General features: G+C 48.9%; 1 protein-coding gene across 1 annotated transcript in view; it reads left to right on the top strand.

Moving 5' to 3' along the window:
* Positions 1–26,825, top strand: part of gpc3 (glypican 3) — a 98,834-nt gene that overhangs the window by 3,102 nt on the left and 68,907 nt on the right. Inside the window, exon 3 of the mRNA XM_076292793.1 lies at positions 5,764–5,925. Coding sequence (XP_076148908.1) covers positions 5,764–5,925 — 162 coding nt within the window. The remainder of the gene's footprint in view (positions 1–5,763; positions 5,926–26,825) is intronic.

Genomic DNA, 26,825 nt, shown 5'->3' with positions numbered 1-26,825 from the left:
CCTATAGGGCCGTTCAGACAATGGCAGAAGTGCCGTTTGAGGTTAGGTGCCATCAAAATGAGTTTGGAAACATTATGTTACAGTTATTAAGTACAGGAATCATGAGGTAGCACAGGAATCATGAGGTAGCACAGGAATCATGAGGTAGCACAGGAATCATGAGGTAGTACAGGAATCATGAGGTAGTATAGGTGCACAGTGTCCAGTACACCCCTCAGAATTCTACTCATGCTGCATATGGGTGTGAGGGGGCACAATACTCACTGGCCACTGCCCCTCTGCTCTGCTGTGTTTTAGAAGGACTGCAGATGCAGAGCGTCTGGGCTCAGCCTGCGCGGATCAGGCATTAATAAGAGCGAGATGTCAACGCATAATGGACAACTTGCTTGTTATTCTGTCGCAGAGCTCCTTTTGCGCCAGCTCCCTCTTGGCCACGCTGACCTGCATACAAACCACCACAGATGGGTTGAGAGCATCACCCTCCGTCCTACTGCGGGGGGGCAGAGAGAGAGGGGTGGGCTTATTTGTCGGTGTCAGGGAGCTGAAGAGGACACAAAATGGAGCCAGGGCTAATAATGACTGACACTCCCACTAAGCCCGCTTAGTAACGAGGCCCCAAGTAATTAGTGGAGACGGGTGCAGGGGGTCAGGAGCAGCTGGCGACGCGCTGTCCCGGGAATGGTCACGGAGCGGGCACAGGGAGTGCGGCCCGGTCCAGTTCTGCCTTGGCTGCTGCCCGCGGCCCCATTGAGCTGGTGGGGAAGCGGCGGCAGGAGCCAGCCTGCCGGTGGTGTGCTCACATAGAGGACACGGATCATAACGTATGCATAGAGCAAGACTGACCTTCTGTAAGAATGGCCTTTATGTGCCATCTAAATGAATGGTTGCTGTTCTTTCAGTGCTTCTGACGAGGGAGGTCAACAGGGGTGGTCGCACTCATGTCTTTAGAATAAAAAGTCATTATCTGTTCTACAGTGGCCCTTCAATAGCATTTATGGTGGCAGAGGCTCATCTCATCAAAGGTATAATTACAGCATATAGAAAAGACTTGACTCAGTGGTGGGTTAGATCCACATTGGGTTGAGAGATTATTGGACTATTCCTGTAAGGTTAAGCATATTCAGAGAATCATTATGTGATCTGTGGCAGGCACAAAAAAAGATTTTTTTTTTTTTTACTTTTTTAGCTTTAGTAAAGAATAAAAACAGTAATGGTGCCAGAGGACACAAGCGAGGCTGAGAAAGAGCCCCGAAAAAAAAGAAAAAGACATTCGGCACTTATACTCAGAGCCCCCAAGTCTTAATTACATTGTTCCGATGATTGCCCTCTGAAATTGTCTTGGTTTAATCACGCTCATTTATTTATGCATGGTATCATTTCAGTGAATCCCGATGCCGCTGGAGCCTTGGAGAGGACTGTCAAGTTTCCCACTCAACTCCACTGTCATATTGCTCTATAATTTATGTCTCTATTGAAGGCCTTTTAACATTCTCTATAACTTAACCCAGAGACTCTTTTGGTTTTTCTTCCTTGTCTAGTGCTTCTATTAAACTTGCATGCTGGTAGCTTTCTAATTGGTGCTGAGACGCTGGTATTTATGCATGCAGCGTGTTCTCCTGAGTGTCTCTGGGCTTGTTGGGGGCTGGCGTGTGTACACAGCGCGCTCGGCGGCTCTCCTGGAGCTGTCATGCCCCGCTCTCCGCTGACAGCAGCGATTCACTGGACCCGGACCCGAAGGAGGACAGAAACCCCCACAGGCTGTGGGAGAGAGGGGGGGGGGGGGCGCTGTGGAGTGATACCGTGCGGGGGAGTTGAGAGAACCGTAGGTACAGTTGAGGAAAACGCTGCTGTGAAATATGTAAGGCTGGAAGGAAAGCAGAGAGAGAGAGATGGAAGGAAAGCAGAGAGAGAGATGGAAGGAAAGCAGAGAAGAGAGAGAGAGATGGAAGTGGAGACAGAGAAGGAAATGGGAGGAAGGGGAAGAAAACGGAAAGACCAGAGGGGGAGAGTCAAAAGAGGGCCAGAGCATGCCAAACTGAGAGTAGAACTGATAGTTTTGTTTTGGTCGGGAGCTGATTAAAAGTGAGAGGAACACCGTCTGCCAGCTGAGCCGCTAATATGCTCCAGTTTGACACCAGTGGCGCTTTTCACTCCTCTGATTTGAGGACGGGCACCAAGCCGCTCGTCCTGCGGCGAGTCAGGCCCAGACCCGGGAAGGAGGAGACTGCGCCGACTGTGAACATATTGCCGTGGAGCAGGGCAGAGCGCCTGAGAGAGTAATGGAGGCGGCGAAGGTTAGAACAGATTGGAGCTGCTGCTGGCTGTGGCAGTCAGACAGAGGATCTGGAGCGCGAGGGAGGAAGAGTGGGAGGATCGCTGGAGGTGGATGCTTGGGCGGTGTGGCCCACATGTTTTGGGAGCAGGACATGAGCAAAGCCGTGTATCTCCCCCGGGGGGGCCTCAACACACAGGGGCTTCCATCAACCAGCATGCCTCCCTAGGCAGGCTTTATTTAGAGACACATCCATTTTTTTCTCTCTCTATGTTGATTCTGGATTGTGTGGGGAAATAATCTTGCTGTCGAGGGCCTCGCTGCTCTGAACTTCTCTAATGAAATGCATTTATCATCGGTGAGCTGCGGAGCGGCATATGAAATTGTCTGTTTTGCTGAAGATAATTACCAAAACCTCCCTCTACCGCATGCACCCTCCCCGATGCCTGTTTCATACCTGCTCCCTCATCGCTCAGCGGGCCATTGACGGCTTAATAATTTCCCCCTGCAAAGGTCTGAAATTAGCTTGATGCTATCTGTCGCCAACCCTTTTTGCAGGTATTGATTTAGGATATTAAGCCTGTCAGTGGCCATATAAAGAAGGCTCTGCATGACTGACATGGGAGTGGCCCTCTCCCCCAGTGTCCCTGTTATTGTAGGTATGAGAGGGATGTGTGTGTTTCTGTTTATTTCCCTCGTCTTATTCCCTTCCTTCCCTTATTCCTTAATATGGAATGTGCTGTAATATTGCAAGAGATTTTCCTGGCAAGGTGAGCCCCGTTTTATCCCTGAGGTCTGAGTTCGCTCAGAAGGGTGATGAAAATGGCACAGTTTTACTCTCTCTGGTTAATCCATCAGATAGATTAAGATGCTATTTTGAAACAGATTGCAGCCATAATATTTAATAGAACAGACAGTGAAATGTAGAATATTTTATTTTCACCAGTAAGAGTAGCTGTGTCTTTTGAAGGTTTGTAAGAAAATGGCCCTGCAAATCATTTGTTCAAAATGTTTCATTTCCTGAGCACAAGGGCAAGGTCTGAAGTCATACACTATTCAGTTTCTCAGCTAATGTAAAGATTAGTGTAAAGTAGTGTCCTCTAAATCAATGTTTATAATTTTTAAGATTTTTCTTTTAAGTAGTTCCACAATTGCACTTGTTAAAACTGAACGCATTTTATGATATCCAACATCCATGGTTGGCTAGAAATCTGTAGGCTGTCTTTGAAACTGTATTCAGTGCTTTTGCTCAAATTCTCTGATAGCCCCAAGGTATCAATACAAGGTTTTCACACATGAAGCCAGTCTGGTTGGAAAAACCTGGACAATTTCTCCTGCTGTTTTCTCCCTATATCACGTCCAGCTGTTCAATCACTGGCCCCCTCTTGCCATAACGGTTGGTAATTCTGTTTTCATTTGACTGCCTGAGGTGACTCGCCTGGAAGACAGACTTTCAAGTTCATTTCTAGCCAGGCCCTCACAAGTTTTGTGAAATGGCCTTCATCACATTTTCCTGTCTCTGTATTCGGCAATGAATTCCTCGGCTCTCATCTCCTCTTTTTTTCATCCTCTCCTCTCCTCTCCTCTTTTCTTCCCACAGCTACTTTTTCTCCAGGCCTCTCCCTGCATGTGTGCAGCAAAGCTCTGGGGAGTTCACTGATGTTTGTTTACAGCACTATCAGTGAACTCGTGTCATTTAGACAACCTCTGGTAAATCATTTAGACAAGACTGCTACCTCCTGCCCCACATATAAAGATTTCAGTTTGTGAGAAAGAGATGCACGCAGACACAAGCGGAGAGAGATGGAGTCTGTCTCCGTAGATTTAATTCCCCTTCTATTTGAGACATTGTAGACTTGCACAGTACAGGAGTGTAGATGCTAAATATGGATGCTTGGGTGGATAAATGCCGTTGTTGTGCTTTTGTGATCATTTGCCTGCATGAACTCTATCTCTTGTTGTGGAGTCTAAGGTGTAAAGAGAATAAATTAGAATAACAAAGAGCTTCCAGTTTTTTTGTTTGTCAGGCTGAGCGACTCACCTGTATAACACAAATTATTCTCAAATGAAAACTATGAAAAAATAAAAAGCTTTATAATTCTTTTTTTCATTGCAACGAAATGGCCTCCACTCCGTAGTTTATGGAGGTCCAGTGTTCATTAATGGATATGGTAGCCATCTCTAGTCACTACAGCCTTGATGTTCCAATGTTCATTAAAGGGACACCAACGTTTTCGTGTTAATTAATCATCTTCGTAAGTCGGTATATGGTTAAATGACTCATTAAAGGGCAAATGAAGACTCTCTCGCCCACCCCTACTGCCTGTAGAAGGAATATCCCGCTTGCAAGTTCAGTGTATTGTACCCGCCGACCTTCAGTCTCACAAAGTCTCAGACATCGTAAGAAGCAGGATCAGTTTACATCTGCATCTACAGCACAGAGGCAGGCTAGCGTAACGCTAGCGGTTGTTGCAAACGTGTGTATAATGGCAGAGCCGGCGAAGAAGCAGCGAAAACCCTTGACGGAAGATGCAAAGAAAAGGAAAAGAGCTTCAGACCGACCGAGGGCTCGCACATGTATCGACACGTACAGACACTAGGGGGAGTTTCGTAGCGAAAAAGCATCAGGCTTGCCTGGTGTCCCTTTAATGGATATGGTAGCCATCTCTAGTCACTATAGCCTTGATGCTCCAGTGTTCATTAATGGATATGGTAGCCATCTATAGTCACTATAGCCTTGATGCTTCAACAAAAATCCACAAAATGAAGTCTTTCGTCTGCAGGGCTACACTATTTTTTGAAACAAATTCAGTTTCAATCATTTATCCAAGGCCACACACATTTCACTCACCTTTTAGTCAGGGAACATAATCATCTTTGGTATTCACACTTCCCATTGATATCCCAGCTGTGTCCTCTTCATAAAGGTTTAATTATGACCTTTTGACAAACAGCCTTTAAAGCTCGTAGCGGGGGATGGAAGATACAGCAAATCACATGTCCTTGCTTCATTCCAATTTTGGAGTTTTTTTTCTTGGTTTTTTTCTCCTGACCAGTTTTTGGAGAGTTTTACCAATACGACTTATTCTTTCACAGTGCCTTTGTGTGCGATCACATGCTGTGGGCTGGGGGAGAGTCTTTGGGTGTAATCTTCGTTTGGAGCCCATTCCTTCAGAAGAAAGTGCTTTGTTTGTTTCCTGGGTAATTGCAGTAAAAACTTGAAACTTTACAAAGAAATGAATGTGGATGAATGGGGTTTCAATTAAGTCACAGGCTATGTGTGTGGGTTTTTTTTTTATGGAGGCTGAAACACAATTCCATTCTGTGAAAGAAATGATTGCGTGAGCTGTTCACATAAGCAATTGCCTATTTTCCACCCTGTTCCCTCACGAATATGGTTTCTCACTTCATTAGACAAAGAATGAAGGAACAACAGTATTGGTCTTAATTGAGTTTTTTCCCTCTCTGTTCTGTTCTCTGCTCTCTCCTAGGTGGGGATCTTCAGGTGTGCCAGCCCAAAGGCCTGACCTGCTGCACACGCAAGATGGAGGAGCGCTACCTGGTCTCTGCCAAGCAGAACATGGAGTCCAGTCTGCAGGCCACAAGTGCCCAGCTCAAGCTCCTGATCATCCAGAACGCAGCCCTTTTTCAAGGTGAGGTAGCCCCAAGGATGCTCATTTCATTCACAATCTCAGGCCATGGGCTCTGCTAACTGCCTTAACTGGTGACAAGTGAACACGTCAACTTCTCTTAAGTTTGGTGATGTGTCATGAGCCCAATCAATACAGGTTCAATAAATGTCATCTAGTTACAGTACCTGATGCACAAAGGGGCCAGTGCTTTTCCTTGGGTACTATTGATGTGTTTGTGTTTCCAAAGCTGGACAGTCCCAGTGGAGGTAAACAACTGGTTGCTGGGAGACAGAGGTAGGTCTGTGTACTGATAAACGACTCCCCCCTGATATGCCAATTAAACGGCCGGTGTAATTTGGCGTGAGTGGATCGTCTGTGCTTATTGCTTTACACTAACAGCATTAGGGAGAGCCACGGAGGCTTTCCTGGGTCTCCTTCTTGGAAAGGGGTTCGATGCTAATTGCTTCAGCATTCGGGTCCCTGGAAGAACTCCCTAAACAGCCCACAGAGCCTCTGAAAACATCCTGGCCCTGTCTAGTCTGATTTCCCCCGGACTCCCATCGGTGAATTGATGCTGCCTAGTTGGAAATATCTTTCTCCCTTCTCTCAGTATCTATCTGGGCCTCTTTCTATCTCTCTCTCTCCCCCCCCCCCCCATCACCCCACCCGCGGCTTTTTTCCTCTCTCGCTCGCTTTCTCATTTATTCTTTTGTTCTTTTTTTTCTTTAGCCAAAGATCAAAGGGCTGTGCTCTCTGCTCCCACTCCTGTCTCTTTCCCTCTCTCTCTCTCCCTCTCTCTCTCTCTCTCTCCCTCTCTCTCTCTCTCTCTCTCTCTCTCTCCCTCTCTCTCTCTCTTTCCCTTCTCTCGCCTGCTCTCTCTTCCCCTCCCTCTATCCCCAAACCGACCTGCCTTTTCTCTCACACTCTGCCGACTGCACTGCAGATTTGGAACTTTGAAGTCAACTTTATCAAGCAATCATGAAAGCCAGGAGACACTTTTTTTTTGATTGGGGGATCTGATGACAAGCCCTTTGCGTCAGGAGAGGGAGCATTGCTGCACTTTGCAAGCGGAGCTCTTTGATTGGGTCCCTTTGCTTCCTGTCTGCCAGGCGGCAACAGTCACTCCACCAATCTCCAGCACGCGCTCTGATCTCCGTCTGCACCGCCAGCACTAGTCCTCCAGGGTCTTACTGTAGTGGCCTACAGTACTGCATCAGCCTGTCACTTGGGACAGCCCCAGTTCTGCCATGAAAACGGTCTATGAAATGTGATGCGTGTGCAATAGGGCCATGGATTTAGCGTGTTTTGTACTATCATGTACTCGTGTACCCCTGAACCGTTGACGGTTGCGTAGGAGATGGAATTGGTGTGTGTTCTCATGTTGGCATTTAGCGGCGGAGCTCTACTACGCATCAGAGGGCGAGAGAGACTTGGCTTCTCAAGTGCGGCCCTGACACTCACCCTGCAATATAAATAGGCAGTGCCTTCAGAGCCACTGTGCAAAGACTTCTTCATACGCAAGGAGACCTGTGATCTCTGGAGATAGATCTCTGATCTGTTACTCCTCTTTCAGAGGCCGATGATGTTATCGCTTTAAAGAAATGGATGCATTTCTATGAGCACAATGCAACCACGAGCTGTGGTTTGCATAGTGTCAGCTTGAAATAATCCTTATCTCTGCATTTATGTATTTATCTGTCTACGTGCATCTATGCATGCACATAAACACACACACACACACACACACGCTGTAGAGGTTGATAGAGGTAAGAAAGTTAGAGAACAGCACAGGCAAACAGGCAAAGGACAGTGTGCTGAAATGTCAGTGAATAACAGCATAGTCTACCGATGACACACCTCATCCATATGTGATATATAAAATCCACAGCATTCCAAGGATTGTGTCATGTCCTAATCGTAAAATGTGTTTTTGAATGTGATCATGCATACCATGGTGGTAGAAATGGACTGTGTTTTCACTTTCCATCACAGCATAGCTCTACCTAAAGGCTTTTAATCTAAAGGATCATTTTCCAGGGCTTGTAACAAAATGGTGGTAATTGTGGTGCATTTGTATGTGCAACAGTAAATAGATCAATTAGGATTCATTTGGATGTGTCAGAGCAGAGTGGAATTGTAATAATTGCTGTGCATTTTTGTGCACCATTAAACAGACTGATTTGGACTAAATATGTGTCCGTTAAAGTAGTCAGTACTTAATGTCAAATGTGAGTAGTCAAATGTGAGTGACGGCTCCGTGAGCTTGTGTATTAAACAGTAGATGAGGAAAGCACGTAGGTGATTATTAGAATGCAGACAGTTATCACAGAATGTTTAGGACAGTCAGTCAGTCAGTCAGTCCATCAGGTCTGCTCTGAGAAAAAAAAAATCTCATTAGTGGATTTGCTTTGCCCTGTCATGTACAGTGATGGACAGTTCTAATTCATGTTCACAGGAGGAGAGGGAGAGGTGGAGGGGGCTCTGGACTAAGGGAACAGAGTGGCTGGTTGACATGGTTGTCCATGAGAGTCAGAGCTTAGGCTTGGAGAAAGACTTTCAGATTCCATTTGGTCACGGATAGCCTTCTCTTCCAATAATATAAATATATAAAGTTTACCCCCTGCAGAGTAAGTTTTAATAAGTTAAGAGTCTCTCTCTCTCTCTCTCTCTCTCTCTCTCTCTCTCTCTCTCTCTCTCTCTCTCTCTCTCTCTCTCTGCGCGCGCACGTGTGTGCGTTTGCTTGTGTGTGTATGTGTGCGTGTGTGTGTGGATACAAGCATGCTGAGTTGCTGCCTATATTTACTCTCCTTGTCAGTGGCAGGGGCAAGTCAGATTCACCTTACTGTTGCTGGGTGCCAAGGGACACACATGCTTACACACACACACATATCCACAGGCATGTACCCACATATACTTTGCCTTTCATCCCTTTTCCCTCCCTCTCAAAGTTAGCGTTGCTTCAGCCCCTCAGAGAGAAGGAGGACTTGGGCGGGATGACGAGAGGCCGGGACATGGGGAGAGCAAAGCAGACGAGGAGGAGAGGAGCTCTCACTAAACCCAGTCACTAGCTGATAAAGGCACTTGGCACAGCGGGGCCACCGACTGCCCAAGGTAGACAACTGAGAACAAAAAGCACTGCACAGTAAACAAGCGGATGGGGGGGGGGGGGCATATACCAACAGGTTACTCTGTGTTCGCATGCACTTGCTTGCTCGCTCGCTCTCCTCTCCGGCATGAAAGGAAACTGGGACGGAAGGTCCCAGATGGCGGTGAGAAGGACAGCCCTGTAGGATACCCGCCAACCACTCCCTCCCAGGCTCCCTCAGGGCCGCAGCCGTGACGTTGGCAGCGGAGCCTCGCTCGCCGAGCGCTGCCTGGAAGGGGAGCCCTCCATTGTGTTCCTCCTGAAATTGAGTCCAAGCGCAGAGGCAGCGTGTGCATCCCACGCCGACGGAAGGCCTCGGGGAGCTCCGCTTATGTCTAAAGGGGCCTGAACTTTGACTAATGCCCACGGTGTTGGAGGCTAGCAGGAGAAAAAGTCCTTGTGCTGAAGGCAGCCAGTGTTTACCTGGAAATACAATTGCTCATGCAGTACAAAGGCAGACCTGATTTCTTTTCCCTTGCTCAGAAGCCAAGTGAGGAAGTCGATTCTTTTTGCTGTCTGAAACAGAACTTGTACAGTATATACTGTGTATATGTTGTATTGTATATATTGTATCATGTATAAATTGTATATACTGTGTAATATATATCTTTCAGACACTACAATGCTGTTAGCATTGCATTATTGTGATTAGGAGGATGTTATTAGGTTTGATTACTGTTCTAGGGATCTCATGAACTCTCAGCTTGATTGAAATGTAGGATCAAAATTGCCTCTTGTTGGCCCAGCACGTCCTGTCCGCATTTGTGAACATTTGTTGATCAGCGAGCAAGCATCCCATTAGCACTTTAAACAAGAGCAGGGAAGCCTCTATCGACATTCAGTCCACTGGATGAGTTTTATTAACATTAAATGTACATGGGATTAGAATGGCTCGCCCCAATGAACCCCTGCAGGGGTGTGGAGGCTGACCTTGAGATTAGGTTGCCCGGTGCAAGCGGCCCACGTGGACGAAATAATGAGCTCATGAGCTCTGCCCGCACACAAATCAGATCCGGCAGCGCCGGAGATGACTGCAGGTCAGGGTCTCGCAGAGCAGACCATCTTCTCACGCTGTTGGCGGGTAATCAAGGTTCCAGAAATGGCCTCACAATTGTTAGTTGCCACAATCCATCTGCACTGCTTTAGGTGCTCCGGTTTAGTTGCCCTCTCTCTTTCTCTCTCTCTCTCTCTCGCTCTCTGAATTCTCAAATTGGTTGGGTCAGCTGCATGCTCTCTTGTGCACTGCCATCTCGGGAGAGATGGCCCCAGAGACGAGCTGTCATAAGGGAGAAGCGGATAGATGAGAGGGGAAGCCCCAAAGCCCCAGAAACAGACAAATTGGTGGGGCACCAGTGACTTATTCCAGATAGATATCTGGCTCCTTTCCCTTATTGAGTTTGATTGCACAACTCTCTGGCTTAGCATTCAAGCCACTTGGCTCACAAGGTATCCCCTCTGCTCCGAGCCCATCTTCAATATTTCTTGACTATGTTTCCCCATGGAGTCATTCTGTGTTGAGAAAAACTTTTCACTCAGAAGTAGTAACGGCTCTGTAGATTGGCATACTGCTAAGGCCGCCACAAATCGATTGAAGTTGTTTTCTCGCCGCCTAGGGCGAGTGCAATAACTTAATAACGGGTAGAGGCGGCTGTGCCGTCTCTCAAACAAGCCTACTGTGTCTCGTTTACCAGACAATTTGGAATTAACTGCCCATTACCACTGCTTTCTCTATCAACTTGTAATTAGTTTTTACCCCACACGCCCTCTCATTGTTGTTATTATCATTGCCATATATGCTCATTTGCTTTGGCAAGATGGGATCGTTGGCGCGTTTGCGGCAACTCCGCCGGGTACCTAACTCATGTGGATATTGATTCCGTGCGGAGCGCTGTAATCCTGTCAGTGATCTTTCTCGCCTGGCTCGGTGCTATCGTTAAGCAGAATGGAGCCGCGGAGGCTTAGCGAATTAGGGAGGGCTTAGCATGTGCCAGCCCGGAGTCTGGAGGGAGCCCCTCTGCACATCAGTGAGTCAGCGCTAGGTCCCACTAGACCTGCGGCCGGCTCCGACTGCGGAAGAGGTGATATTTACTGCCGGCCCGTCTCCTCTTTTACGAGGTGTAGTGTAAACTGCCATCGGCGAGCCACCACTGTCAGGGCTGTTTGCAAATATGACACAGATGGGGGTCATCACGGGCAGCTGTCCATAACCTCGCTCACATTAGCGGGGAGTGCTGCTCTGGGCATGAGGAGAGGAGACGCGCTCAGACGAAGCAGCAGAGAAGCTATTAGATGAAGTAACAGAATCTCCTCAGCAAGTAAACAAGCTCTGCTAAAGATGAGTGTTTACAGAGACACTTAGTCTGCTCAAAGCATATTCATAAAAATGACCCAGTAAATGAAGTGATATCAGGGATAAGTACTGTCCTTGCAGCATGGCATATTAATACATTGAACATTGATTAAACACCATGACATTGATTTTATTGTTTTTTTTTTCTTAACTGATTTCTAATGCCCCTTAGATCCGTAAGGGATTTAATGTGCTTGAATGTCTGAGACTGATCTTTGCTTTTAAACTGATGAATAAACCTATATCCTCTTCAGTTTTTCCTCAACTGCTCAGTCATCTGCAGCCAAGTGAATAAGGGAACCATTAGTCTTGTGTTATGTCACTCAGGCAGCCGAAGAACTTTGTTCGAATTAACAGGATTTAGAGCTGAGTCGTCTAACAACTGTCTTAGCTTTTCAAGTGGCAGAGTTAAAAGTGTGCATAAGAGGCGAAGCTAATTTTCCAGCAACGGCGCGTGGGCCAAGGCAGTTGTTCAGCGAGCTTGTTGTCTTACGGCTTTTTTTCCCCAGCTCTGTTTTTTTTTTTCTCCATGTGTTTAATCGCCCTGGCGACTTTTGATTCTCACCGCTTGCCTTCCCCAAAATTCGGCATCTGCCTCTCTGCTGATAGTGTGTCGGCCGGTCGTCTCGGCATGGGGTGCATTTGCATACTATTTCCACCACAGCTTGGGAAATCTTCAATAGCGGAAGCTTTATCGCCCTGGAAAGAATGGAGAGGCCCTGCGAGGGAGAGTTTCATGTTGGAGCGGAGTGGAGCTTCGCTCGTGCAGTGGGCTGGTATTATTTCACTCGAAGGCTGATATCTCCGTTGAGATAAAGGCTAGGTCTCAGTGACATTCAGGCTTGTCGAGGACTACCACTGTGAATGTCCAGATGCGAGGGCATGATGGACAAATCGGCGTAAACTGGACATTGCGTGGTTTCCTCTGCCCTCCCTTTGTCTGCCTGATGCATTACCCTCGGCAAATGACATGCATGCGCAGGCGTCCTCGCCCTGCATGCACAAACCCATTGTTGGTCTTTGTGTCTCTCCCTTCCTCTCTCCGCGGCATGCATACCCCCCCCCCACATCCACTCACTCTCTCACTCATATCCTCCTGTAACACATGCTCGCTCCCATGCAGGCGGGCAGGTATGGATTTACAGACACATTTTCTGCCTTAGGGAGCCCTGTGTCTGGTCCATACTCCTCAGACACATACATTCACACCACCCCTCTCTCCATCTCCCCTCCTCTTTTACTGTCTCTCAAGTGCAGACACACACACACACACACACACACACACACACACACACACACACACACACACACACACACACACACACACACACACACACACACACAGGTATGGATTTTTGTCCATGCTTTTGCCCCAGGGGGCTGATGTGTTGTCGGGTTGTTGGGGGCACTGAGGAAAGAGCTTGTCTCTCACAGCTCAGTGATAATTGAGCCAGTCGCTGTCATTCCCGCGCGGAGCATCCAGCCTATCCAGCCTATCCAATCTATGAAGCGCCACCTTAGGTGTGTCCCAGTGCCCGTAAAAAGGGATGTCCTACCACTTAACGTCTGTGTGGCACTGGCCTGTTTTACACAGCTCAGTAGGTTCTGTAACAGCCTCTCCTCTTGCTATTAGTGGGTCATACTTAATATTCTGGAGCGGGAGCTAATGCATGATAAAACGCCTCCAAAGGCGATAAGGTTGCTGTGATTATTTTAGTTCTTTTGATCATTAAATATCTGTGTTTTTGTGTGCGTTTTGAAGTTGATGGGGGGAAAAAAATCAATAATGACTATGCAATTCATCCAGCATTTGTTGTGTTGTGTGATCTTGGGAATGCTGATGCAGTAATTTGTCTTTGCGCAAGCACCCTGTAAAAAGTCATTTTGAAGAACCTTTTTTAAGAACCGTTCTAATTAGTACTCCCCCCTGTGCGTCAGTCTCTTCCCCTCTGTAGAGATGTTGCCCGTCGAGTCAGGCGTCGGTTCTGCGTCTCTGATGCGTCTGCGTGGGGTCGCTGACAGCTCATTAAGAACTGCGGCGACTGTTTACAGGGTGCACTAGTTTGACTCTGAGTCACTATTGTTGGCCTGTTTTTTTTTTTTTTTTCTCTGGAACAAACTTGGCTTGGGTTTTGCTGCTGCTTTCTATTTGTCGCCGGCGAACTGCGCTAATGATGTGGGCTGTTGCGTGTCTCTCTTGTTGGGTTTCATCATGGAAAACAAACAAACAGTGTGCTGCTCCCAGATCAAAGTGTTATTTGAAATTGGTATCATCAAACACAGCCCAGTTGGCGTAGTGCTTCCCCTCAACTCTGCAGCTGAGAGAGAGAGAGAGAGAGAGAGAGAGAAAGAAATGAGAGGATGGGGGAGAATTCTTTTTTTCCTCAGTGTACTGCTGACTGGATTATGGTCAGAGGGGGAGCAGAAGGCAGCGGAGTGAGCAGGGGGCACCAGGCCTTAGAATGCCAAGAGGCTCTCCATAGAGTTCCACTGCATATACACAGCGAGCGCCGAGCTCACAAGCCAAGGACTTTCAATTTCATCTGCAGAAACACAGTCATTACCATCAACTGGCGCCCTCCCCTCCTTTGCAGCCATTGTTTGGAGTGCATGGAAAGAGGCCAGTGGCAAACTAGGAATGATTATGTTTTGAAGGACCTAGGAGGTGGAGCAGAGATACTGTCCTGTAATTTCGCCGTTTTGATTTATGGCCAAACATTTCTGTTTGTGAAGGGAAACCGGGAGGCTTTATAGCTAATATAGCATCCTTATGTCGGCCAAATGCAGAAAGAATGGGAGCTATAGAGAACGACGAACAGCAACCATGGAAGACAGGAAATGAAGGAGGAGAACAAATCCATCAATTGATGTTTCCTTATCTGACCTAAAACAGAGCCTGGAGGATGTATTTATGGAGGGTTTTTACAGTAACCGATGATGTGTCCGGGGACTGCAAGACATAATACTGTAAATAATCAGATTTTTTACCGTGTTCATTAATCAATAGGAATGCGATGAAAATGTCTTATATTACCCATCTGACAAATCAGCAGAAAGACAATCTGTGCCTCAACCAGAGTAATGAAAGCGCTTCCATCATCATGCGGATTTTTCATAGGAATTGTAGTAGTCCTTTTTTAACTACAGCTGTCTTCACTGAGCACCCATCTCATTCTGTGCAATATTGGTCAGTGAGTTGAATTGGGTGAGATGTGTATTTGCAGACGAGGTGAGCAGAAGTGTGAGGGTTCAGCTGTAGGGCTGTCCATATAAAGCCCGTGTGTGGCCGTGCCAGGAGGGCTCATTCCATAATTGAAAGCCGCTGCTCTCTGACCGCCCCCTCTTCAGCCTTCCAGGCCGTCTGTTACCTCCTGTCAAATCCCAACTACAAATCCCATGCAAAATTAATGCATGTTAAATGGCTGCCATGAGCCTTCTGTTTTGCCATCTTTTTTTACCCTTCTTTCTTTTCCCCCCGCTCCCGGCCCGTACGTGATGGTAAGAGGTGTCTGCTCAGCGCTCTCACCTTTTGGCCTCTCTCCCCCCGTGTCAGGGTTTGTCATCTCACCTCCCCAGGCTGCCGCCTCTGCCCTGCCTGCGTGTTTAAAGGCCAGGGGATGCATTTTTCATCGGGGCCAGCCGCTGCATTATTGAGCAGCTTACGCAACCCATGAAGTCAGCCACCCAAACATGGCCATGTCAGAGGCCTGGGAGGTGACTGAGAGAGCGCGAGAGCGAGCGAGCGAGCGAGAGAGAGAGAGCGAGGGAGAGAGGGAGAGAGGGAGAGAGGGATGAAAAGAGATCGTGAGAGGCAGTGAAAGGCTGCTCTCTTTCGGGCACAGCGTGTGGGCGGCGCTAGGTGCAAAGGGGTCAAGCGTACTTGACCAACACCTACGCTCACCTGCGGTCAGAGTCCATATCGCACTCAGAACAGATTTTGAGAAGCCATTTCCGTGGAGAGCGGCTCTGAGATTTGGGGAGATGCACCTAACAGATGGGCTTTGTCAGGTCTCCAGCTGCTTAAAACAGCAGAGTGACCCCCCTGCCCTCATCCCCATTAGACTCGAGGTGTGCGACTCCCTCGTCCCATGGAGTGACCGCGTGAATAATTCAGCAGCAGGGGCATGTCGGCCCAGCAGGTGAGTGTGTAAGTTGGATTGCCGGACGGACCGCCCCGGGGTTTGGAACAGGACATTGTGGGATGCAGGACGAGGGCGGAGAGTGGGAGGGCTGCGTGCTTGGCTGGGCTGATGGGCGTGTGTCCCCAGTGCTCCCAGTTGAACCCCATCTACCCCCCTCCCGTCATCCCCACCATCCCGCTCCTCGTCCCCAGGACACCAGCAGCTAAGTGGGGGATGGAGGCAGTGCTCCGCCGCGCTCAATCACTCGCTTCCTCTCCATCTTTTCTCTGTCCTCCACCCCTCCATGTGTCTGTCAGTGTCCATGGATCACACTGATGGATGAGAGGGTGAGGAGCAGCCCCTTCCTCTCGCTCTCCGCTGCCCGGCGCAACACCCCACCCCACCCCACCCCACCCCACCCGGGCCCCCCTCGTGGCTGAGATCCACCACAGCGAGAAATCAATGGATTGAAAAAAGCGTTTTCCTGCTATTAGAGGAGATGGCACTCGGCGGGCCCTCAGATGAGCACTCTTTCTAGCGAGATGAAGCAGAGACACTGAATAAATGAGCGCTCCCCCTGAACGCTCACTGTGCGCACACACCACCCACACTCACTGTGCACATACAGTACACACACACCACCCACATACACACACACACACACACACACCACATACACACCACACTGTGAGCCCACCCTAAGTGAGTGAGTTGGCAGACTAAGAGAGCTCAGACTGAGTATGCTTGACTTAACCTCCAGCTTAACCTCACCATTAGAGATTTCCATCGATATCCCCTCTCCTCTGAAGCCAGCAGGTGAGGGATGAGTAAGAGAGGAGACGCAGGAGGCGCAGGAGGAGATCAAGAGGGGGAGAGAGCGGGGGCGGCAGAACCGCGGGATCCGGAGCTCAGCACCAGGGATTACCTCATGGGCTGGCCCTCTTCCGCTCACTTCCCAGCGGGAGCCGGCAGGAGGCTGGGCTGGGTTTCCATGGAGGTGCTGGGACTCACTGAGAGGTGGGAGAGGAAGATGCTGAGGCGGTTGACCAGGCCTCGGTGTGGTGCAGGACAATGGCACAACGCAGATTCTACCGTGTAAGGAGGTGGTCAGGATTGCCCCCCTGTTTATGTTACGACGAGCTTCTACCTCCTCTGCTGCTTGCCCACGATGCCATACATGCTGTGGGATCTTCCTCCCAATGAGGCCCCCCACGTGGGAGCTGACTAACCCACCTCCTATAGGGAGCCACTGGGGAGGTGTTGGAGGTGTTGGAGGACCTCCCAGCCAGGCTGATTCAGGTGCTACTCGTGCAGAGAGTCACTTCAGTCACTCATCAGGAGATTAAACTCAAGACCTGTGTCAGTCTTTGCTGAAGCTTTACACATTGTGGGTTGTGTTTTAGATTTCTGAAGGATTTCATTTCAGCTATACACTATAAAATCCATATAATAGCGCCACTCTTCCTACAGGCTCAGTCACTCTCGCTGTTTTTGTCAAGCTCTTCAGTGTTTCCTTATCTGACATGATCTGCTGGCTGTCTGTGGGATTGATCTGCTCTGCAGCTGCACAGGGGTGCCTGGATTAGAGAGTTCAGACAGGTCCATGTTTGGATCCTCTGTTCAAACAACAGTGTCATTTTCCCAGAGTTGCTGAGCAGTGCTGTCTCACCCACACTATGTAGGTTATATTGGACTGTGCAATACAGACACTGCAGACAAGATGCTTGCTCTTCTTGGTCTGGGCTACATGCATGTATTCCTGTCTTTTTTGACCTCTCTGTGCTCTCTCTCTCTGTCTCTCTCTCTCTCTCTCTCTGTGTGTGTGTGTGTGTGTGTGTGTGTGTGTGTGTGTGTGTGTGTGTGTGTGTGTGTGTGTGTGTGTGTGTGTGTGTGTGTGTGTGTGTGTGTGTGTGTGTGTGTGTGTGTGTGTGTGTGTGTGTGTGTGTGTGTGTGTGTGTGTGTGTGTGTGTGTGTGTGAGTGTGAGAGAGAGTTGGTATGCATTTCTTAGGTCAACTCTGATTTCCCTTCATCTGGCAGCCGTGTCCTGTTTGTCTGAGTGCGCGCGCGTGGTTCTGATTTGCATGCCCTGGTGGGCATCCCAGCGATATGGGAAGTCAGGGAGAGTTCACGGGTTCATGCAGTTTTAATCACTGGACTTACTTTCGTACTTTTCGCGAGCGAGCGCGTTCATTCTCGTCCTCTGCACTTGGCTGCCCTGTTACGACATGTCTCACGCCAGGAAGTGCGCTACGGAGAGAATCTGTGACATGTGGCTGCGTAGAGCAAGGCTGTGGCTGCGTAGAGCAAGGCTGTGGCTTTGCCTTGCGGGAAGGTTAAAATGGCTCCTGTCCTTCACTTTGGCTCTGACACGGGTCTCCCTGGGCCATCTTTGCCATTTCTTTCCTTCGTTCTCTCTATCAGCCTCTCCTCGCTCAGTCTCATGTGGACAGAGGGATTTCCACTTTGGAGGTGTGATGAGGAGCGCTTCCATCTCTCACCCAGAGCTGCCCCCCGCACAGCCCTCTCCATCTGTCTGGCCCTCCCCTTCACTTTCTCTCTCTCGCTCTCTCTCTGGCCCTCTCTCTCACACAAGCACACAAACACAAATACACACACACAGAGCCTTTCTTTACACTTATTATCACTCGCTCTTTCTCTGACATGCGCACACACACACACACACACACACACACACACACACTCACACAGAAACAGACTCTCCCCTCTCTCTGTCTCTTTGTCTCTCTCTCTCTTTCTGTCACACACACACACACGGACCCAAGCTGTGGTGTTTGAGGTAGAGGTGGTGCCTGTGTCTGTGCGTGGGCAGTGCACACTGTGTGTGTGTGTGTGTGTGAGATAACACTTTTAAAAATCTGCCACAAAGACTCCATGCTGGTCGTAAGCAAACACTTGTGCCATTGTCATTTTAATTGTGTTAGTATCACTGCATCAGGCACGACGGTGACCTTGAGTCCCAGAGCGTCTCTACAGCTCCATATACAGCACCAGCTCCTGGTCCCTTGACAGCATTTGCCCTTGTGCTCTGCTTTTCAAAAGCATTATGAATATTTTTAGTGTTGAAAATGAAAATGTTCCTAAATAGACTGTTCATGACTTAATTTATTCCTCATTCTCTCCCCAAACTCTCAGATGGTTGCTGGATGACTGCATGGCTATTTTAGACCGAACGTCACCGTTACCAGTTAGGCAAAAATAGAGCTGATGAACTTGTGAAAAGCAATCATTACCAGACATAAGCATAGTAGCCATACTCATAAAACAGGGAAGTTAACAAGACATGATAATAGAGGACTGTGTCGGAAGGGACAGATTCTATGCAGAGTAATGACTCAAGACAGAATCAGAGGGTTATTCCGTCATTAAACGTAATGAATTCTCCGCACCATCTCTCGTATTCCCCCATGCGAGTGGAATAAGAAATAGGCCTAATGTGGGAATACGATATGAGCTGCGCCCTACAGGTAAGAGAATGCCTGGAGCCACATGAAATCTCATATGCATAGTCTGATTGCAGTCAATTCCCTGGAATGATGCAAAACTCATCATGTCAAAACATGGCAATCTCACGAGGCCTTTCATCTAGTGCCTAACCGTCTAATTTCTCTATTCTACCTTCTGCCCTGGGTTTGGAACATTTCCTAGTGGTGCTTTAGCTATGTACGTTCAAGGAACCTATTTTCTTTTATTAAAACAGAAACATTAAAACTGTCTGATTGGTGTGCATTGAAATTCAATGTGAACCCCCCCCCCCCCGCATGTTCCCAGTTTCTGGAGGAGGTGTTTGTCTCGGCGTCCCAGTGGACAGCAGTGCCATAGAAACGTGACATGACACGACACGACACAAACATCACATGAATGCTGTCACTCAGATGTGCTAGCTGCGCTGTATGCATGTGTATGTGTGTGTACATCTGATCCCAGAGGTGTGTCGGGGTTCACTCTGCAACCCCCTCCATGCTGCGCTGCTTTTCAAACACACTTCATTATTCCTCATTGCAGTCTTCTCGCGTCGCGGATCACGGCAACAAACACCTTCCCGGCTGATTGGCCCGCAGTCTGTGGAACAAACAAGCAGGCAGCAGGCAGCTCTTCATTTGGAGAAGCGTAGGGGCTTTTTTCTCCTCGGGCGGAGGACGGGAAGGTGGGAGCGGATGGAGGGAATGACGGATGAGGCGGCCGGGGTGGAGGGGGTGGGGTGGGGTGGGGGGGTGAGTGCTCGTAGCGGCGCGTGTCCCCGGCACAACGCTGTCTCATTAGGGACACGTTTGGCCAGAACCTCCTGCCACTAATCAAAGCCCATTATAGTGCATCAGAGTCTCTGTGCCAGGGGAGTCCTTGGCGAAAAACTACATCTGTGTGTGTCTCTTTGTGATTGAGGGAGAGCGAGAAGGAGAACGAGAGAGAGAATCTATTTATGTTTGTTTCTTTGAGGGAGATTTTTTGTGTATATGTGTGCGCACGCACGCTTTTACTGTATGTGATTGTATGTTTCATAAAGCAGTGAGATAGAGAAACATCAAAAGAAAATCTCTATGGGCCCTATCATGACATTCTAAAGCGCATCGTCACTCGTCAAAAGCTTATTCAAATTTAGTAGGATGTCCAGTCCACATTGGGAGGGGTTTCGTTATCAAACGTTGAGCGCATGGCGCAACAAGGTGTTCCTAGGTTTTTTAATCAGTCATACGGGTGTGTTTGGGGCGTAACATCATTTAAACCAATGAGCATGACATCTGTCATTCCCTTTAACGGTGCAATTGCGCGCGTCAAATAAATGCATCGGTATTTGGACATTCAACGGCGCATTTGAAGGAGGCTGCTTGCGAGACCGTATGGAATAGTCATTCCACTAAACCATGCTTTACTAAAACCTAGCATAGCCTTCACACATTTGCACTCGTCTATTATTCGTCTATTAAGTGAAACTAACTTCACCAAGGTGTTAGTCAACGACAAGACAGTCCTATGCAGTTACTTTCACTATTGACTGACGATGGGTTACCATTGAAAACATAGGCTGAAAAAAGCAACACCCAAATATTGCTCAGATGACTGAACAAAACAACATTTATCCTGCAGAGGAGTTGCTTATATCTCGTGACAGTGCGTCTTCAGCTGTGCTCCATACGTGTCTCTCGCCTCTCCCCTAATCACTTTTAACCGTCATTACCAATTTGCAAATGATGGTGAATAACTACTCATCATGAGATGTACAGTATTTCGTAATATCTTTATTCTAATTATGTTTCCCATTGTAATCGTGCAATTTGTAATGTTTTGCATGGACGTGCGCTGGTGTGCGTTCATGAATGATAGAAGGATGGTGCGTGCACTTGCCAATATGACTGTTGACAATGCGCTCTTAAAATAACATAAACAACTCGCCATAGACTTCTGACCTGATTCGCCAGGCCACTCCCTAGGTTATTAATTGCCACACCACTGGGCGTATTGTTTCAAAAATAAACATGCAAAATACCGAATTAAACTTTGCGCGGGTGGAAAACGAGTTTTACGCCATGCGCCACTGTGCAAAATACAGCCCTATGTGTGGTATTGCGTGTGTGTTTGGTTTGTTTAAGTGTGTGTGTATGTGTGTGTGTGCATTTGTGTGTGTGTCTGTGTGTTTTTATGTGTGAGTATAACATGGCCAACATTCCCCCAGACCGTAGAGGAACTGCACTCCATATGCTGTTATTGCGTGCGCTTGCAACAGAGCTCCACCAGGACCAGTCCACAGCCCCAGCAGCTCAGTTGAGCTCTCCCCCTGTACTCCGCCCTTTCTTTAGCCCCTGCTGGACCCCACCCCCAGCTCACCCACCAGGGACAAGAGCACAGCACAGGATAGGATAGGATGGGGCAGGACAGGGCAGGAGCAGAATGCTGTGGGTGCAGAAACAGTGGAATGGAAAAGGAATAATCGAGGCCCTGAGAGAGAATGTGTGCTACCTTATGAGTGGGAACATGTACGGTATGATCATTACACATAGGTACTACTGTGTGTGTGTGTGTGTGCGCTTGTGTGTCCAGATGGCACTAATGGCCTCTAATGGCGTATTTGGTCAATTGCGTGGGTGTCATCCTTACCCTCCTTATCATCATTAGCTGCCGTGGAGACCTACACACAATCCATTGGCACAGGGATATCGATTTGCCTTTGCTGTATTACATGTTGCCGTGGTCACTGGGTTTTTTTTCTGCCTGTGCAATAATGAGGACAAATTATCGAACCCAAGTTCCTGTTTCATTCCCCCTCATTTTCATTGTCTTACATATTACTTCCCCATACCAGTGTGTGTGGTAATGAAGCAAAGAGAGATGTTCTTTGTAGAGAGAGTGAAAGAGGGAGGGAGGGAGAGAGGGGAAGGGGTGACGGGGATGGAGGGGGAGAGACGGAGCTAGGCGGAGGAAGAGAGGGAGGGAAGGAGGAGTGTGAGTGTGGGATAAAAGGAGAGGATGAGTGGTGCAGCCAAAGGCTCTCTCTAGCTGATGCTGCTCGCCGCTTCTCTTTCCTGTTGGAGACGTCCAGCAGCTGGTCCAGTTCCAGGAACTCCTGTCAGACACACTACACGCTCAGATCTCACTCACTCACACACTCACACACACACATACCAACACACAAACACACACACATTCTCCCTCACTCACATACAGCATACACACACACACACACACACACACATGGATGTCTCTAAGGGTCTCCTCAGCTTTAAAGATGAGCACCGCAAGGCTGTTGGAGCTCTCTCCTTCCTTCCCTCCCTCTGCTTTTCTTCTCTCTGTTCTTCCTCTCCTTCAGAGATCTCTCACTCCCCCACTGCTTAACAGCACCTACACCTGCTTCCAGTACCCTCCATATCACTCCTCCTCTTCCATATCACTCCTTATCACTCCTTCTCTTCCATATCACTCCTTCTCTTCTCTTCCATATCACTCCTTCTCTTCCATATCACTCCTTCTCTTCTCTTCCATATCATTCCTTCTCTTCCATATCACCTCTTGTCTTCCATATCACTCCTTCTCTTCCATAGTGCTTTTCTTTATTCTCATCACCTTTTTCTGTCTTCATCCCTCTCTCTCTCTTTCCTTCTAATCCCCACCATACATCCTCCCTCTCCCTCTCTCTCTCTCAGGCTGTCTGTGTGTCATATGGGTTGGGTCAGTAAGTGTGTGTGCTGGAGCAGGCCGCTGACATAAGCACTGGTGCTGCGCTAACAGCTCTGGCCATCTCCTCCTGTCAGTTTCTCTCTGGGCCCATCAACGCTGTGCACTCATCCTCTACTTTTCTTTCTCTCTCTCTCTCTCTCCACCTCCTCCTCCTTCCCTCCCTCCTCGTTGCATTTCGCTCCATCAGCTCCCTGCTCATTAGAGGGACAGGAGGGTAACCTTGAGGAACAGGAAACACAGTAGCCTGTGTGTTGATTTTCCCTATAAGTGATGATGCCTGTTTGCTGCGCGTGTGGTCGTGTGGTGCTGTCTGAATGGGGATATTGTACAGTAAGTGCCTTGTATGTTTGCTGTTTGTGTGAGTCTCTCTGATGTTCTCTGATGTTCTTGCATTCATCACAGCAACGACATGTCCCACTCTATCCCACTGCATGCTGTGGGGTTGGAAAGGGCCAATGTAATGGGTAGCAGAGCTATAATAACTGAGAAAAGGTCCCACCTTGAATCCACATTGAGGAAACCACTGTAACAAGACAGTGTCACAGAGAAACAGTAGCAAAGATGGATGGGGGGCAGGAGGGGTGAAGCGTAAAGAAGGCTTCGTCTGACCACCCCCAGAACCAGGACGGGAAGAAACGCAGCTCTGAAATTGTCATTTTTCAGGACATTGTCATAGAGTGTGTTACTGCAGCCTCGGTTTTCTCAAAAGCCACTGTGTGTGTGTGTGTGTGTGTGTGTGTGTGTGTGTGTGTGTGTGAAAAGTCAGCACCTCAGGGCCTCTGGGAACAGTGCTTTCCTGTGTACATTCTGCGTGTGTGTGTGCGCGTTTGCGAGGGCTCTCCCGCTGGTTCCCTTGCACTAGCTAGCTGTCAGTCAGCCAGTCAGTCAGTGGGGTGGTGTCTCCTCCCCGGTGGCGGCAGCAGGGGCAGATGAGGCGCATGAGGACGACTCCTTCTGGGCTTTAGAGGCGCCAACCGTACGCCAACCCCCCGTACGCCAACCCCCCGTACGCCAACCCCCCGTACGCCAACCCCCCGTACGCCATCCCCCTGTATGCCAACCCCCTGTATGCCATCCCCCTGTATGCCAACCCCCTGTATGCCAACCCCCTGTATGCCAACCCCCTGTATGCCATCCCCCTGTCCCCCTGTACGTATGCAGAGCAGCAGTGAGGCTCCTCTGCACAGATAGATGACTCAACATTTCACTCTGGGCCTGCAAGATGAGGTGAATTAAGGCCAACTAGCAACGTGGAATTATCGCAAAGCAGAGGGCTGTGTGCTTGTGTGTGTGTGTGTGTGTGTGTGTGAGAGCGTCTGTGTGTGTCTGTCAAATCAGATGCCCTAGTTAAAGGAGCTTTAAATATGGTCCTTGCAACACCTCTACGGGTTTTTATAGGGATGTCTGAATGTCTTTTGGGCTGATTGGGCGTGGCTGTAGGTGTGTGTTTGTGTTTGTGTGTGTTGTGTGTGGTCGGAGTGAGTGAATTCATTAAAATGTCTGTGTGTGTGTGTGTCCTCTGCACGCTGGCTCAGTGGTCTAATTAAAAGGCCTCAGACAGCTCAGGATGCCAACAGGTGGCCGGATCAGGGCGGCTCGGCGGACTGGATCAAAGCCAAGCCACATAATTACACAACCTACTCGCTCCTCACTCACTCACTCACTCTCTCACACGCCAGCGCTCCTCTCTACTCCCCTCTACCAATCGCTCTGTGTCCTCTCCCCCGGCTCCGCCCGCACACAAGACCCTCTCACACCATAAGGGGGAGAGTCATCTTTGGAGGATCCACCACACACACACACACACACACACACATACACACACACATGCATACACACACACAAACAAGCACGCACATGTGTGTGTGTGTGTGCACACTGCACATTATTGTTTATGTTTATGCTCTCTGTGTGTGTGGTATGCATTCGCTGGTGCGTGTTGGTTGGTAATTGAGTCTGTGTGGACGTATGCTCTTTGTATGTGGATACATTTTTCATGTGTTTGCACGTTGTATGCCTGCATGTGTTCACAGATGTGTGTGCATGAACATGCTGGTGTGTGTGAGTCCTGCAGTGTGTGTGTGTGTGTGTGTGTGTGTGTGTGTGTGTGTGTGTGTGTGTGTGTGTGTGTGTGTGTGTGTGTGTGTGTGTGTGTGTGTGTGTGTGTGTGTGTGTGTGTGTGTGTGTGTGTGTGTGTGCGTGCGTGCGTGTACACGTACGTACACATCCTCAGTGTCGCGCGCTCATCTCAGAAGAGCAGCCCCTCATCCGGCTTCATTAGAGCAGCTGGGCTCGGCTGTCGCTGCTGCTCCCTTTGAAGGGACAGACCTGCTCGGGCTCCACGGGCCCCTCTCCCTCCCTGATTAAACACCTCCTCTCCGCGCGCGCGCCTCCTTTGATGTCGGGGGTTATTAGAAGCAGGACCTTTGTGGCCGTCCGTCCCGCAATACGCCACGCTTCCGAGGTGTCAGAGGAGATGCTGTGTCGTGCCTGTGCATTAGGGCGCAGCGGAGGCCTTTGATGTCGGGGCGGCGAGAGGCTGGAGCCTTGGTGAGGTGGCGCTTGCGTTTGTTTGATTTCTTCATCTGGGACTGGGAATGAGAGGATCCCGCGTGGTGCTGCCGTTGCTTCTGTGGTCCCGTTTTGGGAGCTCATCAGTTTGTCTGCTGGTGAGTGTGTCTGGCTGGCACGCAGGTGAGCCTCGTTCAAGCGCCTGTCTGTGGCATTGGAGAGGATGTGGAGCAATAACGCGCCGTTTCATTGGACCATGCAGGACTATGCTAACAAAGAGCTGTGTTAGAGTGTTGCTGAAGTCTGATTGGTCAGGATGTGCAGCAGTGTTGTTCAGTGCCTGTTCCTCTCATGATGGGATTTGTCACATCAGGTGTTATGATCGTGTACCTGAGGAGGATTTGTGCCTCGTGAATAGCACAAAGATTTGAGCTAAAATTTGTTTGATATTATTTATCGTCTTTGCCAGCTCTAACCATGAGAAGCCACTGGAAGAGGGGACGTTTTTTTTTTTATATTAAGTTCTAGATTCCATTTATAATGGAGAATGAATTTAGGGTGTAAGTGTCAGATTGTAAAAAATTAAACAGACTCTTCACTTCATGTTGGGGCAGAGTTCATCCAAGGGTCATGGGGCTGCTGCTCTTCGAGAGCTGAGATTCTGCACGGGCGAGTGGCTGCCTCCCAGCCCTGGAGCCTGGAGCCTGGCCTGGATAAGAGCCTTGAGCTGATCCAGCCCCCTGCAGCAGGGAGAAGCCCTGTAGCTCAGCTTCTAGAGGAGCTTCTTCACTCAGGGTGACAGTGCCTTACTGCAGTCTTTGTATCTCAGAGTCTGGTTGTGTGTGTGTGTGTGTGTGTGTGTGTGTGTGTGTGTGTGTGTGTGTGTGTGTGTGCACTGTATCTCTGAGCTGATTGTGTTGGAGTGTTTGCATTTAAGTATGTGTGTGTGTGTGTGTGCGCACATGCACTCTATATCTGAGCGGATTGTATTGGACTGTGTGTGCATGTATGTCTGCATGTGTGTGTGTGTGTGTGTTTGAATGTCAGTGTGACTGTGAGGTCCGTGGCCCGTGGAGCACATGGCACAAGCCAGGCGTGAAATGCCGCTGGCAGCCCCGAGCTGCCCCCCTGCTGGGCCATGAACTTCTGGCACCCCGCCGAGGCATGCGTCTTTTACGTCTCAGGACCAACACACACACACACACACACACACACACACACACACACACACACACTCACTCATATACACACACACACACACACTCACATACACACTCCCCACACACACACACACACACACACACTCATATATACACACACACACACACACTCACACACACACTCCCCCCACACACACACACACACACTCTCATTCCCTGGGCTTTAAAACGAGCTGGGCTTCATACGTGACATGTGGGCCTCTGTGTAGAGTGGCTGCCTGGCTGCTGCTGGTGTGTGTGTGTGTGTGTGTGTGTGTGTCACTCTCTGTGTAGAGTGGCTGCCTGGCTGCTGCTGGTGTGTGTGTGTGTGTGTGTCACTCTCTGTGTAGAGTGGCTGCCTGGCTGCTGCTGCTGGTGTGTACCGGGCTGTCTACATGTCTGTGGT

The sequence above is a fragment of the Alosa pseudoharengus genome, unplaced genomic scaffold (assembly GCF_046254945.1).
Source record: "Alosa pseudoharengus isolate Yale_2024_CS ecotype anadromous, Long Island Sound unplaced genomic scaffold, YU_APseudo_1.1 YU_APseudo_1.1_scf_19, whole genome shotgun sequence".
In the NCBI taxonomy this organism is placed as follows: Eukaryota; Metazoa; Chordata; class Actinopteri; order Clupeiformes; family Clupeidae; genus Alosa; species Alosa pseudoharengus.
The sequence above is the reverse complement of the archived record's forward strand: the minus strand, read 5'-3'. Positions and strand labels throughout refer to the sequence as shown.